General features: G+C 34.5%; 1 protein-coding gene across 1 annotated transcript; it reads left to right on the forward strand.

Moving 5' to 3' along the window:
* Positions 1 to 3,689: 3,689 nt before the first annotated feature.
* Positions 3,690 to 13,666, forward strand: LOC122607189. Its single transcript, XM_043780117.1, has 7 exons — positions 3,690 to 4,022; positions 4,665 to 4,766; positions 5,206 to 5,320; positions 10,755 to 10,870; positions 11,050 to 11,232; positions 12,539 to 12,681; positions 13,155 to 13,666. The coding sequence occupies exons 1-7, from the start codon at positions 3,883 to 3,885 to the stop codon at positions 13,334 to 13,336; spliced, it is 981 nt and encodes a 326-aa protein (XP_043636052.1). The 5' UTR covers positions 3,690 to 3,882; the 3' UTR covers positions 13,337 to 13,666.
* The last annotated feature ends 3,942 nt before the right edge of the window (positions 13,667 to 17,608 follow it).

Below are 17,608 nucleotides of genomic sequence, written 5' to 3' on the forward strand. Positions count from 1 at the left end.
TTTATGTTCACTGTGTATTCAGTTAGGTAATGTGAGCAGATTAAGCCCACATATTGTTGATAGGATTACTACAGTCAGTGTTATTACATCAGTACCATTAAGAAATTCATGTGAATTTTTTTTCTTTTTATACTTTTAAAATCATTATCAAAAAAACTGAAACCATTATCTTTAATTTTACCCTTTTGAATTATATAAAATACAACCTTTATTAATAAAAACTTCGTTAATTATTATAAAAATAAAATCAAAATCTTAATCTTATAATATATACTATAAGGCAGTTAAACTAATAGCTTATTAACCAATCAAATCGTTCGATTTCATCAAATTGTCTCTCGCTTATGTCATCATTTAGATAAACTATAAATTAAAAATCTTAATAATCATTATCCAAATATATTATTATATTACTATTTATATTAATAATTTGTAGAAAAAAGTCTAATTAATTTATACTTTTTTGTTCTTCCATCAATAATTTACACTTTTTACCCGTAAATACTTAATTTATATTTATTTTTAGCCATCAATTTGAGAGAATTTTACAAAATTTATAATCATTAAATTAATTATTTCAAAAAGTAATAATTTATTAACCAATCAAATCGCTCAATTGACTCCCGCTTATGTCATCATTTAATTTAATTATAAATTAAAAAATTCTAATAATCATTATCCAATATTTAACTCCATTTAAGAAGCATTTTATCTCTCAATCAAAAAGCTACATAATTTTCTTCTTTTTTATATATTAGTTTTGCGTCTTAATGTTTGAAGTTAAAATTGGCATTCAAATCAAGAGTCATAATTGTTATTAAATAATATGAAAACAATCCTAATTGTTATCTAATTATCATAGAACAGTTGATTGAAAATCAACCAATTCGTCTTATGACCCCCGTAGGCATTCAATACATATACTTGATGTCAAGTAAAGGATCACAAATATGTTTATATTTTAATTCTTAATTATCTTTTATAATAATATCACATTATGAGTAAAATGGTTTCAAAAAATTCTATAATAGATAAATTATTATAGCATGTTCCTTGTGGAATGACTACGACAAAGAATTCCATCAATATGTATCAACTAATAATAACAGTGACGAACATATGATTATTATACTACAAATTGTAAAGTATAACACTTGGAATCATATATCTTCAAATTTATAAGCTTTAATGATTTAAATGTATGAAAATCTACTATTGATAATATCGTAAATCCCGTGTCCAGTGTTGGACACGGGTCTAAAATCTAGTTTGTTACTAATTACGAAGCTAAAAAATGAAGCAATAAATCAAATTGGAACTCTCAACTGAAAAGATTTAGTCAAGGCTAAGCATAGCAAGTCGTGAGAGTAGAGTTGAGTTGTATCAAATTAGTGGTGACAGGTGACTTTAATTTGCTCCTAAAGGGGGAAAGAGTCGGAGAGCTCAACCCCCTCAACCCTCAATTTTATCTAATCAAATTACTCTACTTCATTTTAATCCTCTAACCTTTTTTCAACCTTTTTTTAGTGACATCCGAAACTCCCAACCTTTTCTTCACATTTTAATAATTTATCCTTAACTTTATAAACTTTACATAACTAACTCTTTTTAATATAAACTAATCAAATATATAAGAAAAACACATACATTTCATTTAGATATTAAAAATTTAAAAATACAAAACATAAAATAAAATAAAACCACATACATATTAAAAAATTTGAAAATTCCGAAGCCGAAGAAATTGCTTCGGACGACGATGATGATGAAGATGATGGATCCATATGATGAAAATATGTTAATATTTGTGTTTGAAAAGAGAAATATAGAGTAAAAATGGTGTTTGGTTGTAATTTTGGTGTAATAGGTTCGGCCCTTTATATAGAAATTTTAAAAAAAAAAGTTTGCCAAACTTGTCACAAATGGTCCCTGGAGCGTCTTAATTTGCACCGACGGTCCCTTTAACGGTCAAATGACCGTTTGAAAAGTTTCACAAATGGTCCTTGTCTTCTCCAACTCTCCGCGAGATACATACTCGCCGGCTCCATCTCGCGCCCAGCTCCCCTCACCGGCAACCGAAACTCGCTCCATCTCGCGAGCTCGCTGCCAACTCTCTCCTCCATCTCGCTCCGGCTCCCTCCCCTAACTTTTAGCCTGACTTGCGAGTTGGGCTGTAACTTGAGCCGAGTCCAGATGAGTTGCAAACTCATTCAAATCAGGAGAAAAACAATAAATCAATGATTGTGGTAGTTTGATCACTATCTAATATCTATGTATATACTTTTTTATTTCTATCAAGTTTTTGTTTTCGAGAAAAGACATGAACCATTTGATTTTCTTTTTGACTATGTCTTAAGTTATTCCTTTTGTTGGTTTCATATATATTAGAAAAATTAAAATGTTTTAGCTTGAGCTACATTTTATCATTGTAACTTCTTATTTGTATCGGTTAAATACTTTTCAACCAATAGTCTTTAGTTAAATTTGTTATATGAAAAAAATCAAAAAAGTTTGGAGTTTGATGAAAGAGAAAAGTTTATTTTTTTAGTAACAGAGTAAATTGAGTGTGAATAGGTTTAACTCCAGTTATTTCATTGTTTCTATATTTATCTTTACTTTTATGATTTTTTGTGTTTTGGCTTCTTTGTTTATTCTTGTCAGTTTCATTTATAATGGTTGTTTATTTTATTGAATATTAAACTCATATATATGTAAAAGATGGGTGAAGATCTTCTCAAGTTATTTTTAATTTAAAGGATTAAGTTAAAACTATCTTGACTCCTTAATGAAAACCAAAGATTAACATTCAAAGATAACGTTGACCTTTGATTTTCATCCAAAGATAAAGATTTCTCTAACTTGACGGAATGCTATAAACACAAGTTAATAAAGCATTTGTGATATTGATTATAAACTTTCAAAAACGTTTGTGGTATTGACTTTAGATAAATATCTATATCATATGCAAGAGTTTTTAGCTAACATATATCATAGACGAGATGGGTGTCTACGCAATGCGGCGGCAACAACAACGGGTGGTGATGGTGGCGGTGGTGGCAACGATGTAGTTATTAATCTAAAAGTAATTGATGTAAAAGGTAGTGTAGTTAATTTATGGTTAAGAGATATATCTTTTGTAAATAACTTTATTAAGAGTATTTTAGGTGAAAATGTTTAAATTAATGAATAAAGGAGAGCTATAGTTTGGATAAATATGGTTGAAAAATATTTTAGGGATATATTAGGTAGATTTAGTATTTGAGTTAATAATCTATTGAAGATTAAGAGTATTTTGAGTATTTTAAAGATAGAGAGTTGAAAAGAGTATAAAATAATTTGTTTTATAATATATTATAGATATAGATAACAAAACGTAACGATAATGATTGAAATTTCACAACACGAAAAAAAAAAAAAAAAAAGCTAACGTCTTTTCATCTTTAAATAAATATATACGGTATTTAACAAAGACATAATGATTTTTAATTTAACAATCGAAGCTTTAACAGAAATACACTAATATAACGTAATATTATTTTAACATTATAATTGAATCCCACAACGCGACCAAAATTACTAGTTTGAATTATATTATTTGTAGTGTTTCTATGGATAAAAAGTAGTACTCGTATATCATTATGCTAGATTAACGAGGCATAATTTTATCACTTTCCTTAATTAAAGGGACACCTTCCTTTCCTTCCCTTCCTTGTGACCAACGTATGCGAGTGAGCCAGATATATTTTACCTTTGCTGACGTTCCTCCTCCTCTCCCCCAAATACTTGATCACTCTCCTTCCTTCTTAGTAGCTTTCTAATCTAATCTAATCTAATTTACAGCAGTAATATACATCAGTAAGTGAGTGAGTGAGTGAAGGAGAGATGTGGATAGAAATTATAGTTTCCAGTCTAGTGATATACCGATTGGTCCGCCGTTTCTTCTACGATGATGAACAACAAGACCAACACATTGATTTTGGCTCCTCCTCCAGTTCCAACGCTCTTTTCTCCGTCGCCGATAGGTATATATACACATAGGGTAAGATAAAATGAGTCCACCTAAACAAAAGTCCATTGATTTTCGTAACTTACAAGACTTTTTTTGTAAAAACACTAAGACTTTCCGGCGACAGTTGTGTAAGTTAATTTCACATGATTTTCAGGCGACGCGGTGGCCGGAAAATCATGGTGGTGGTCAGAGTTAACTTACACATATGTGAGTTACATGGACTTTTTTTAGGTGGACTCATTTTATCTTTCCCATATATATATATATCTTCTATAACTATCACTTGACCTGCTAATTGATAATCTAATTTATTAATCTGTTTATTTGCTCATTATTGTGATTTCATAATTATGTGTTTGGATAGCGTTAGGTGTTTCGAAATGTATTCAACTATAGCCGGAATTCGTATTTTACAAATAATTTTAAATGAATTGATTATTGTTATTGTTTGTATCCGACCAGTTTTAGAAACTTGCAAATTGATAATATGGCACTCGACGTGGCAGGCCCACGCAATAAGATAGCTTTCGGGGCTCTAGTTTTATAGCTTGATATATTTCAAACACTTGAGGGTTTTAGATATTTGCAAACTTTTTATTGTAAGATTGTATCTTATTTTGTAATTGTATTGTATGTACCCAAACTGGATTTGTAGGCTTAAATCTCTGTATGGGGGCAAAGCTTATGTTGGGCTTCGTATTCCTGACCCTGATACTTCTTCCCTGCAGAATATTGATTTGGTCCTCGTCACCAAAGGGTAAGTTATGTCTTGCCTTTCAGCTCAAATCTTTCTCTTCTATTGCAAGTTGTTATCAAGTTTGATAGAATAAGAATTTTTGATATATTTACTTGTGCATTGGTCGATTTAGGTTGCATATTATCTCAAATGGGCTAAACAAATGGAAATAAACACATTAGTTTAAAAATGTTTAAACGGTACAAAGTAACCCGAAGTGCATTTCTGTTCTATAAAACGTTTTTAATCATATTACTTGATCAGTGAGATTATGTTATAATAAGATAAAGTTGTTATCATATTTGGCACTCTAATCATTATGAGGAGTTTTAGTTTTTCGATAAAAATGTCACTTCTCAGTCTGCCCCAACTGACTTAGATGCGTCTGAAAAGTGCCCATTATCTTGCCATTCTGGCTAGACCTCATTATAGCACCACCTGAAATTATATATTATTTCAGGGAGGCAGTGGTTGTGTCTGTAATAAACGCATCTGGAATTGTAAACATTGAGGGGGATGGAACGTGGGTTTGCTCAGGTGGTTCTAAGCACAAAACTGAGCGTCTTCAGGATCCGGTGACAATTCTTTTCTCTTAGATTGTTTTGAAGTTTTTGTACCAACTGCAAATTTTATAAACTAATGATGATGATGCCATTCCAAGGTTCTAGCTGTTCTTTTCTTTCTACATGTGTGATTTGCTTTTGACTTTTTAAGTTTTAATGGTTTCCTTACCTTCTTTTGGTGATATTAAATCACCTAACCATTACAAGGGTATAAAAAAATGTGAGTCTCACCTTACAACTTAGTTTACTGTTTACCAGATTAATGTTGAACTATAAGTTGATTGTAGACTCGTAGTTTCACATACATAATTATGTAAAGACAGTTACAAAACAATTCAGATCTTTATTTTTTTTTCGGTAAATGAGATGTGGTGAGCCCAAAGCAAACTATGCTAAGTGATGTTGATAAAGTAAGATTGACTCTCAAGATAAGAGAGGTGTACTGAAACAATGTCTTGTATATATATTTAAGTATCATTAGCAACTTTAGCACAATATTTTAAATCACCAGAATATGTGAGGAAGCATCAATGCATGTAGGTATACCTTACTCTGCCACAACTATAGAGATTGTATGTTTCTTAGAAGCACAATAGTTTCATTTGGTCAAGCTCTTCTCTTTTGGGTGATGACCTCTGTTAGAAACAATATTTTGTCGGCTAACTCAACTATACTGCAACCAAGTACATATCTATTTGACTATTTTAGATTTTTAGATGACCATGCTTGTTAGAGTAACAACATTATTTTATTTGACAATCTTTTGGGTCCGATGTCTATATCTCTGCTGATATCTTGTAAAGAATGTTTCTTTTGGTACCATTGATATCTTCTTTTCCCTACTAAAAGGATCGTCACTTGAACAGCTGGCTTTGGCTACCACCAGAGGCAACTGTCTTGATAATTAACCAAGAGAATAAGTCAGTCTGATAGTTTGATTTGCCAACGTGATTTGCTTCTCATTATTCATGAATATTTATGCAAATACATGATACACATAGCCTCCTCAACTATTGAATAATTACAAGAATAGTATATCATATTTCCTAGTCTAATATACCCCCTCAGTCTAAGCAGGAGGTTCTCGGACGCTTAGACTGGCTCGAAAATCTGTGAATAGTTGTTTTGGAAGACCTTTTGTAAAAATGTCAGCCATCTGATACCTAGAAGGAACATGTAAAACTCTAACTTGACCGCGTTGAACCTTTTCACTAACAAAATGAATGTCAATCTCTATGTGCTTAGCCCGTTGATGCTGAATGGGATTCTGTGACAAATAAACAACGCTAACATTGTCACAATAGACAATGAAGTCCAACGCAGATGATGGCAAAAAAAAGATTGAATACTCAGTTGATTTAATGCTTACTACATACCACATCAACATTTCAGAATAGAAATAAATAATTTTTTTAGCTCTTCATTGTTTAAATTATTTAGTTATCAAAATTTAATTTATTTTTATTTTATTTACAACGTTTCATAACGAATCATTCATGATTGACCAAATCATTGATACAAATAATATCCAAATACCAAATCCGCCTTCTAGATAACCTTCGCAAAATAGAAGAAACTCTTGGAAAGGTCAAGGAAAAAACCTGTTCTTCTTCCGTAAAAAATTCTTCCAATAATTCCGAACCAAATCTTTTCAAAAAAGCACGTACAGTACTTTTATGCTTACGAGCTAAAGTTCTAGCGCAAGAAAGGCGAAATTGTCACAATAGACAATGAAGTCCAACGCGGATGATGGCTCAACTCTAACAGAAGGTTTCTGATCCAGCAAATTTCTGCAACTGCATTAGCAACACCCCTGTATTCTGCTTCAGCACTGGAGCGTGAAACTGTAGACTGGCGCTTGGCGGACCATGAGATGAGATTGTCACCAAGAAAAACACAATAACCGGATGTGGATCGTCGTGTATCTGGACACCCAGCCCAGTCGACGTCAGTGTAAGAAACTAATGAAGACAATGAACCAGTGCGCATATGGAGACCCAAACCCATCGAGCCCTTCACGTATCGTAAAATGCGTTTAAGAGCATGTAAGTGACCGGTGCGTGGGGCGTGCATATACATGCAAACCTCCTGAACGGCATAAGAGATATCTGGCCTTGTGAAGGTTAAATATTGAAGTGCCCCAGCTAAGCTCCGAAAGGTGGTGGGGTCATCAATTAGCTCACCTGATTGTGCACTCATTTTTCCGGTTGTGTCAATAGGTGTGTTGCAAGGATTACAGTTGGTCATTTTTGCTCGGGCTAAGATATCAGAGGCATACTTTTCTTGAGACAAAAAGAGACTGAGAACTTCATGTAACTGAAATTCCAAGAAAATAGCTCAACGGGCCAAGATCTTTCATTGCAAACTCAGTGCCAAGACGTGCAAGAATCGACTGTTTGAACGAGGTTGATGAAGAAGTAAAGATGTTGCATCGACGTGTTACCTCCGTGTTGGTATATAAATAGAGAATGGTAACAAACACTATGTCGAAACCCCAAAGTGAGAACATAGTCAGTGAAACGTTGATATCATGCCCGTGGGGCCTGTTTCAGACCATATAATGACTTCTTCAATCGACAAACATGGTTCGGGTGATTGGGATCTCGAAAACCTTGCGGCTGATGCATAAAGACGACTTCGGAAAGATTACCATGAAAGAAAGCATTTTTTACGTCAAGTTGACTAATGTCACAACTGTGAGATAAAGCAATGCTAAGAACAATTCTGATGGTTGCTGGTTTGACCACGGGACTAAAAGTCTCATCACAATCGATACCCACCTGCTGAGATCGACCATCGCACACCAAACGAGCTTTGTAGTGTTCCAAAGACCCATCAGATTTAGTCTTGTGTTTAAAAATCCACCTGCAACGAATAACATTCATATCCGAGTGACGAGGTACCAAATCCCACGTCTTATTGTCAATAAAAGCATTAAACTCGTCTGTCATAGCATGGTGCCACATGGGTATAGATAGAGCATCAGTTGGGTTGCGAGGAAGCGGTACTGGAGTTAGAGAAGTGTGGAAAGAGAGTGGTTGTTGAAGCTTAGAAATACCAGACATGCTTCTGGTGGTCATGGTTCTGGTGGGTGGGGGCGGTGGTGCAAGAGGTTGAGTAGGGGTCATGGTTTGGGGAGATGTATTGGTCGTATCGATGGCTATAGGTACTGTTTGGGCAGGTTGGATATGGGGGTTAGTGGCCTTAGACTCTTATTGCGACGACTATAGCCTATAGGTGAGGAGGGGAGGAAGATGGTTGGTTTTGAACAACAGGTGGAGATGTAGCTGTAGGTGATGTGGGTGTGGGAATAGGAGGTTGAGAACCCACTGTGTGCCAAAGAGATGGATGAAAAGAAGAAGAGTGAAGAAAGTCATATGATTGGGGAGTATGATTGAGATGAGCAAACAGGAAGCAGCATATGCCTGCTTAGGTGGTGCAGGACCAAGAATGCCCTGTGATGACAATCCTGATCGGTGCTGAAACTTGGTTGGTGGTGCTGTTGTGTATGGAACTGGCGGGGTCTGCCAAGAAGGTGCAGAATTCCACTGTTGATATTGAGGCTGCCACGGTGTTGGATAAGAATAAGAACTTGAATTCTGGTAGTAGCTACCGCGACCACGTCCACGCCCACGACCACGTCCCCCTCGTCCCCTGCCACGGTATGATTGGTCTGTCTGCCCACGGTGAGAGTGATGGCGATAGTCAGAAGTCTGGGCTGAATAGTGATCAACGCCGCCACTGTTAGAACTGCCGCTGTTATAGTTGACTGGTGGGGCTGTTGGTGCAGAGGCCACATGCAGGGCAGTGGGTGGAGGGTTGTGAGCTGCATTTCTTGTTTCTTCAAGACAAAGTTTGGAGCGGGTTGTGTAGAAATTAGGTAAGGGTGTCGTTTGTTGTAGATTAGTAGCCACGCCATCATATTCGGATGAAAGACCTGTGATTAGTTGGAGAACCAGACTTTCATTATCGACAGGAGCATCAACACTAGCAGGTTGATCGGCAATGGATTTAATTTCCTGACAGTAGGCTGCCATGTTTAGAAAATTTTCGAGCTTTGTATTGGCAAACTTCTGTTTGAGATATATTGCTCGAGATGGTTTGCTATCAATGAAGATATGTTCCAGTGCTTTCCAGGCATCAGCAGCAGTTGTATTTGCAGACAAAATTGTGATGAGAAGATCCTTGGTTATCGTACCATAAATCCACTGCAAGATTATGACATCAAGTCGAGCCCATTCTTCTGAGTCAACAACCTTCTTTTGCTTGTCGGCATCTGTGGATTTGGAAGAAGAACCAGACTTTGAGGTAACTGAAGGAATAATGTGATCGAGAACCGGAAAGGCACAACAATGGACCTTGAAAAGTTCGACCCATTGTGTGTATCGGCCGTTTTCGGCTTCAAGGGTGAGAGGAACATAGTTTCGGATATTTGTTACAGTAACAGCAGGATGTATGGAGGCCATGATATTCAAGAAAGTAGTGAGAATGTAGAGGATGGAGATGTTGAGAAGGAGGTAGGGCCGGCAGAGATTTAGAAGGGGATTAGGGTTTTGGTAATCAGAGATTTACACGCTCTGATACCATGATAGATTGATTTGCCAACATGATTTGCTTCTCATTATTCACGAACATTTATACAAATACATGGTACACATAGACTCTTTAACTATCGAATAATTACAAGAATAGTATATCATATTTCCTAGTCTAATACAGTCAATAAACATTTAAGAAAGATTAAGGCTGAATAGTAATTATCCCAGAACGTTTTAAAAGCACGTAATTTGCCATGCGGTTTAGAGATTTTACCCATGGAAGCGGATGTCCCTCTTCAATCACCTGCTCCTACCATTGAAATAGCTAGGGGCTAGTAAGTCCTGCCTTTTCCATGTCAAAGGGGATGATTTACCTCCATGGAAAGTTTAGAAGCCGATCCAAAGGGTTATAAAAAGAAGGAACCACTTCTGTAAGTTCATTGATCAGTTTGTTGAAGTGTGTATAGTATTCAAAGCTACAACAGGTGCCTCTTAAATATAACTAGGAGACTGTATATTTGTGGTATATGACAGTAGCTTTTGAATTGTTAGCCACAAGATGATCCCCAAAAGCCTTTACGACAAACAATGATTTACGATAGCAATAGAATTGGAAGATACTTAACCAGATGAAATACAATCATTCTAGAAACTTGGATGATACAAATATTTCTTAACTTTAATATCCATATTACTTTTTTATGCATTGTCTTTTGTATTGCTAATTAATAAATATGAGACTCACTAGAAAACATCAAGAGATAGTAACAAAGCCTCTATAAAGGGTCCTTCAAGTCAAGACAGTGCTCGGAAGAGTAATGATGATTTTGCATACTCTGAAAGAGATTTTGTAAATATCTATTTCTGGCTCCGTTCTTACATCAGTAGTATGTTTTTATATGAAATAGATAGCAGAGGCCAAAAGACAAGTTGCAGTTCTTGAATCTTATCTTGAACAAAGGGGTGTTGCTCTACCAGATGGATATATATCCTACAAGATCGTATGTCCCAATGAAAAATTTCGGTATGACTTTATATATTTTGTTTAATGTTAATAATGATTTACAAGTGTTATTGACAGATAGACCTACTTTTTGATGTCCTAAAGATTTATGTGTCATATTAATCCATTATATGTTTTAGTTCTATGGATTCTTTTTGTACTTGTTAAGTTGTCTTGATCTACTTTTGAAATACTTTCAGCACTGTTCATCCAGACTACTTCAAACCAGAGGTTGTAACATATGAGCAATGGGCAGAATTAAAACCAGAGAAAAAAGGCTTATTTGGCTGGATTAAAGGTGCTTTACATATCGATAAGAATGAAATGGGGTCAATCCAGCAGAGTCTTAGTTTCACCCTCAGCACTGCTCCAATGTGGGATAGGTATGCTCAAATTTTCTTTTTTATTGGAGTTGAGAGTTCTCTCATAATATCTTAAGGTGGCATAGTGGTCGGGTCAATCAGGTTCAGTAATGGGCTACTAATGGGTCAATAGTGGTAATCTTTTGTACTAGTTGAACTATGCCGGGAATTCAGAATGGGTTGTCCTGAAATACTTTTTGTCCGGAGTTATTAAATCATTGAGTAATGCTGCGTAGATAGGCCTCTCTTTTTTCTTCTTCTTAATCTTCACATAATCACAGTTTTCATGCTATGTGTCATCTCATTTCCTAGTTAGGCATAAATATTAGGCACATCTATTCTTTTCTAAATCATTTTACCTTTTTATTTTTGAAAGGCAAATGTTACACACATTATCACCACACATTTACATATCTTTCCACAATCAGTTACTGTCAAATATGATAATAAAATGGTAAAATTCAAATGTTCATCTAATTTTTGTATTCTTGAAATGATGGTGAAGCCGTGAAGGTTTTATGGATCAAAGTTAGACTTTGTTGACTTTCAACCCGCCTCCTTTTAAGCAATGCTTTTAAGTTTTAATATAACTATTTGTCATACAACAACAGTACCCAATCCCTGAGCAGGGTATGGGGGAGGTGAGCTGTAGACAGTCTTACCTCTACCCAAAGGTAGAGAGACTGCTTCCAATAGGGACCTCCGGCCACGAAGAGCTGGAAAAATCGAAAAGTTAAGAAAGTTTAGTAACCATACCTGCCGTCCGGAAGTAGCATACAACATAAAGAGTAGGGAAAAGTAGCAAACACACGACCTACATAACATAAGCATCAGTTCAACAATACACATACAACAACGACCATATTGAACGTTAACAATTTTAAAAGTGATTGGGCATAATAACCATGCCTACATACATATAAAAGGAATTAACTAAAAATAGATCAAGTGCCCGAATGGTCAAGGAAAATTAACGGGAGGTAAGCAAACCTATGAAACAAACTAACCTAAGCCGCCTAGCTAAACTTATACTAGTTAACTTACGCCGCCTAGCTAAACTAATCAAAGTCCTCTCTCAAGCTCCTAATCCACTAAACTAAACCTAATCCTCTAATAATCCCTCATCGGTCATGTCCTCTAATATAACTATTTGTCATGTTAGAGATAAATACATAACACAAACCGTTCCCTTCATATGGTTTGAGATTGCCATCTCTAGTTTGTTTTCAGTCAATTTGTTTGGCATACATCCCAATGGATGAAGATTCTTAAGGTATAACGTTGTTATCTTATACCTTATCTTATGTTCATTATACTTCGTCTGCAGGTTGGAGCTGAAAAATAACAAGCGTCTATTAGGAGAATTTTTAGAATTCAAAGGGAAGCAAGATGACGTTGTATCTTTAAGAAACATCAAGAGATCAAAAGTTAGCCGTATGATTATTCAGAGCACAAGCATGTTTGGTCTAGGTATTCTTTTTCTGAAAGGCTAGACGAGACTTTATGAAATATAAAGAGATCAATAATTAGCCATAACAAATTAAACAAATAAGCATGTTTGCTCTAGGTATCTACTGTATCACCTTTTTTTTTTCCTTTCTCTATATGATGAAAGTTTCACAAAGGTTGATGATTGGCAGGTTGGGTAATGAGTCATTATATAATGCCAGTGGGGTTAGGATGATCCATTATTTTAGTCTAACATTGTAAGTATTTAAATGTAAATATGAGCATAAACTCTGTTATTACAAAAGAAAACTCCAATTTAGGAGGTTTTTGTACTTTTGAATACACTTAGGTTGACTTTCAACCCGTTTTACCCATTTATCTGTTTCCTTCTAGTTTTAGAGAAAGCACATTATCTGAATCAACTTGTTTACATGTAAATTGCTTATATTTGTCACCTCCAATTTTAAATAAGCATCTGTTGTATTGGGATGCAGCTCATTCAAAGCTTCAAGTTCTATATGCACCACGAGATTACCGGAGTGAAGGGGCTTCAGTTTCAGAGTTGGATGAGGTCACTGTTAGATCGAGTACAGAGGTACTGTTTCAGCTTAAAGATACTGATAAAGTTCAGAAAATTAAACTGTCGTCAATCATATCCATGTCACTTAGCCCTTAATCTTTCTGTGGTCGTTGTATGATCAACTATAACTGAAGTAAGATATGTTGGTCATGCATGTTATGGTAATGCATGATGCGCATAGAAAATATTGAGACTTTTGGGGTTATATACTTATTTTGGTCCATCCGTTTTGTATGTATTGATGTAACTTAATTAAACCGAAAATATGTAATAAAAATAAAATAATAATACTTGAAAAATAAGGAGATATAAATTAAATAACTAGTACCACCACTATGTGACCACATGGGTCCACAAGATGAAGATTGTAAAGTCACATGTTCAAACTTCGCTAAAAGCAAAGTGAAAAAAAATATATTTTGTGCTTCATGTGTGAGGATGGTGTTTCACCCGGCATAAGTTCTCTGTGGTGTGCGTTCAGGGTATTATGGTATTATGATGGTATAGGGACAAGAGGGTTCCCGTCCATTTACTTTTTTTTAATAGATGAAGAAGGAAAAAAAAAAATTATTAAAAAACTAAGTAATAAGGTACATTGAAAAAAAAATGTAGTTAAATTTTTTATAGCAATTATAAAACTAATGAACAAGCTAATGCACATGAAGGAAGAGGGAAGGAAGAGGGTTGGGAGAGGAAAGAATTTAATTGTATGAAGGGGCATTTGGCTCAAATATTTCAATGGAATTTAATGGAAAAGAATTTGGATTTCATTGTCTTGTTATGTTACATTACATAATAAATCCCAAATTCTTTTGTATCAAATACCATTGAAATCTTTGAACCAAACGGCCGTAAAGATCTTCCTATAGGGTTACAACATGCCTTGTATTTATAGGGTTATGTCTTGTATTATAGGTTATATAAGAGGTAGAAAATAACTTGTATTTATTAAAGTAGGTAATGTTTGTTGTCATATAATTTCATAATGTATCAAATACATATATTCATTATGCACAAAGAAAAAAGTCGAATAAAAGTTTTCAATATAGTAGTCGAAACCACAAAGAAGAAAGTGTGTAAAAACCAAATAAGGGTACAAAACGTTACAGAATATAACCATAAAAAAAATTACAATATACGGTTTGGAAACCCAGACGAAAAAAAGTGTGAAAAAAACCAATAGGAAACCCGTAATAGAAAGCCCAAACGGGATGCGATGTGACAAAATCCGGCTAATGGTAATGGTACGGGATATAGAAATTAAAAAGTTGTGATATATTGTTTGAGAACTCAAAAGGAAAAAGAGTATGTTAAAAACCAATAAATAACCTGTAATAAAAAGATCGGACGGGATGCGATTTGGCAAAAGTTTACCGGATGTTACGTGGACGAATAGTAACTCGCCACGCTTTATCACTTGATTCCATTTAATAGGTTATATAATGTGGCGAGTTACTATTTTTCACTTGATTCCATTTAATAGGTTATATAATACCCTTTGGATGTTCACCGATCAACCATCACTATGGTGTTTCAGGACCAAGGTTGTATAATCGACTTTATTTAAAAACCTTGCCCAAAAAAACCAGTCGGGGTAAATAAAAAAAAGGATTATCCCTCTTAATTTGTATGTATATTTCCTTTAAACATCCAATGTCAATCTTACATAAAAGTTACTCGGTAATCTCCCAAATTATTGCCTCATTAGATTTGATGATCATTGATTATACCACCTGATATGTCGAGATAAATTATCCTTGTTTGAATGTTAGATATATACACCATTATTTTCATACGCTTCGATTCTTACTGTAGTTGTTTGATCTACTTTATACAGCACCATCCATTCAAATAACTTTAAACCTTAGGCTATAAAAAAGGAACAATGGTCATGAAACCACTAAACTAAAGAAAAAGAATGTGTGTGGAATTTTTTCATGCTGTCAAAACTCTATTTATTGGCTAGATTAAAGGCACTATGGTTAAGCTTGATACGAATAAAATCCATGAGTCAGTACAACATAACCTTTGTTTCATTCTCAGGACTGCTGAGATGCCGGATATGTATGTTGAGACTTAGGGTGTTTTTTTTAAGGAGGCGAGATTCCTTCTAATCCTATGTAATATCTAGAGGTGGCAACATGGGTGGATTATGCAGTTTGGGGTAACAGGATGGTGAACCATGTATAACTAGTTGAAACTGTTTGGATCCGTCAACGTAAACACTTTTTTTCCAGAGTTATATATGATTACAATTTATATCTATAAAATAAATTTATTGTTATTTTGCTAAAGTTGATATCGAAAGACTTGAACATCAAAGTTGCACTTCGATAACCCTTAGCCCATCTCTTTTTGAACAATTTATTTGATTCAATCATTTGTCCCATTGGGTTTAAAACGTAACCCAAATCGATTCGTTTATATGGGTTGAAATTCACAACCTTTGGTAAATTTTGTTTTCAGTAGGTACTTTCAAATGCATGAATATTCAGAAGAAGGGTGAAGGGTTGTCTGATACCTCTTATGATATTCATTATATACTTTCCTCTCAAAAAATAGCAAGCATCCTTAGGAGAATTTCTATAATTTAAAGGGAAGCAAGATGATATCGTGTCTTTAAGTAATATGAAGAAATGGGTATGACTTTTTATAAAACACTAGCAATTGTGGTTTAGGTATTTAGAATTCCACCTGTTTCTTTTCTCTACAAAGATGACATAATGAGCGAGTTTGGTTACGGGTCATTGTTTGGTTTGGATGGGTCGATGTACAAACACTTATTTACTCATTTGTTTATTCACTTCTTTTAGCAAGACCATTGTTGAACATTTGATACTTTCAACCCGTTTGACCATCTACCTATTTCTTTTTAGTTTCAGGCAGTTTGATTCATTAAAGAAACCAAGACACCAGTTTATATGTAAATTTGATCAAAAATAGACAACTTTTAGTTCCTATGAGCACCGGGTGACTGGATTCGTTCAAAACCTCAAATCTTATATACACCAGTTTGACAAAGTTCAGAAAGTTAAACTGTCTTTAATCATGTACGGGGGTGTTTGGCCTAGCTTTTGATTTTTGGCTTATGTTTTTTTGCTTATGCTTCTATTTCATAAGCTTATAAGCATTTTTATGGTGTTTGGGTTAGCTTTTATTATATAAGCTGATAAGCTTTTTTTGGGTGTTTGGCCTAGTTTTTTTTAAATTAGCTTATGTTGATAAAATGACCAAAAAGGACATACTTATATATAATCACATAACTTATAAGTCTATGTGTTTGCTTTTTATTTAAGAGTCATAACAATAACTTTGAATAAATTTATATTTATAATAACTTAAACTTTTATAATATTCCAAATGATAAGTACTAAAATTAAATAACATACATTAATATTCAATAAAAACATTCATCTTGATTGGATTAGTTCTCCTGCAATTATGTCTCTAATCGCACTCATATATAAATCATCATGTCTACGTTGTGCACCCGTGTCTTCATCTATTTCAGCAATGCTACTCGATCCTCGACCATGAATACCGTTATTTGGAGTGTAAGATTCTTGTTGCGCCCTGTTAAATCCTTCATCACATGCATCTGTCTTTCTAATATAATTATGTATCGCCATAGATGCAAGCACGATATTCACTTGTGTCTCGTATGTGTAATTGACATGCATATTTTGTAATATTTCTCATCTAGCCTTCCATACTCCAAAAGTTTGTTCAATGACATTTCTCAAAGATGAATGACGGTGGTTAAATATCTCTTTAGTTCCTCTAGGAGCACGACTAGCAGCAGTTTTTCCACGACGAAAATCTAGTATATGGTACCGAATGTTGGTTCCTTTATATGGAGCAAGATAACCTCTAGTATTTGGATACCCAGCATCAACAACGTAATATTTATCTAAGATAAATAAAAAGAAAAAATATTACTTATATAGAAAGGTGAAGTCAAACATAAAGTTTCAATAAACATAAAATGGTAGTAACCACCCGTTGGACGTGGAAAATTAACTTCGGGCCTTCGCAACGCTTCATTGAATATTCTAGTATCATGTGTTGTCCCCTCCCATCCGGCCCATGCAAACGTAAAACACATGTTAAAATCACATGCCGCCATTATGTTTTATGTCGCATAACCTTTTCTACCAATATATTTTGGTTGCTCATGTTCTGGAACAGATGCCATCACATGTGTCCCGTCAATAGCTCCAATGCAATCCTACATAAAAAAACAGTTGGTTCATTACCTCAAGTTATAAATTAAATGTGTTGTCGAGTATATGGATTACCTTGAACACCGGGTAATATCCGCTCGAGTTTAAAATTTGTGAGGGTTCTTCTTCATTGTAATTTGCACTA

The sequence above is a fragment of the Erigeron canadensis genome, chromosome 1 (genome assembly GCF_010389155.1).
Source record: "Erigeron canadensis isolate Cc75 chromosome 1, C_canadensis_v1, whole genome shotgun sequence".
Lineage (NCBI taxonomy): Eukaryota > Viridiplantae > Streptophyta > Magnoliopsida > Asterales > Asteraceae > Erigeron > Erigeron canadensis.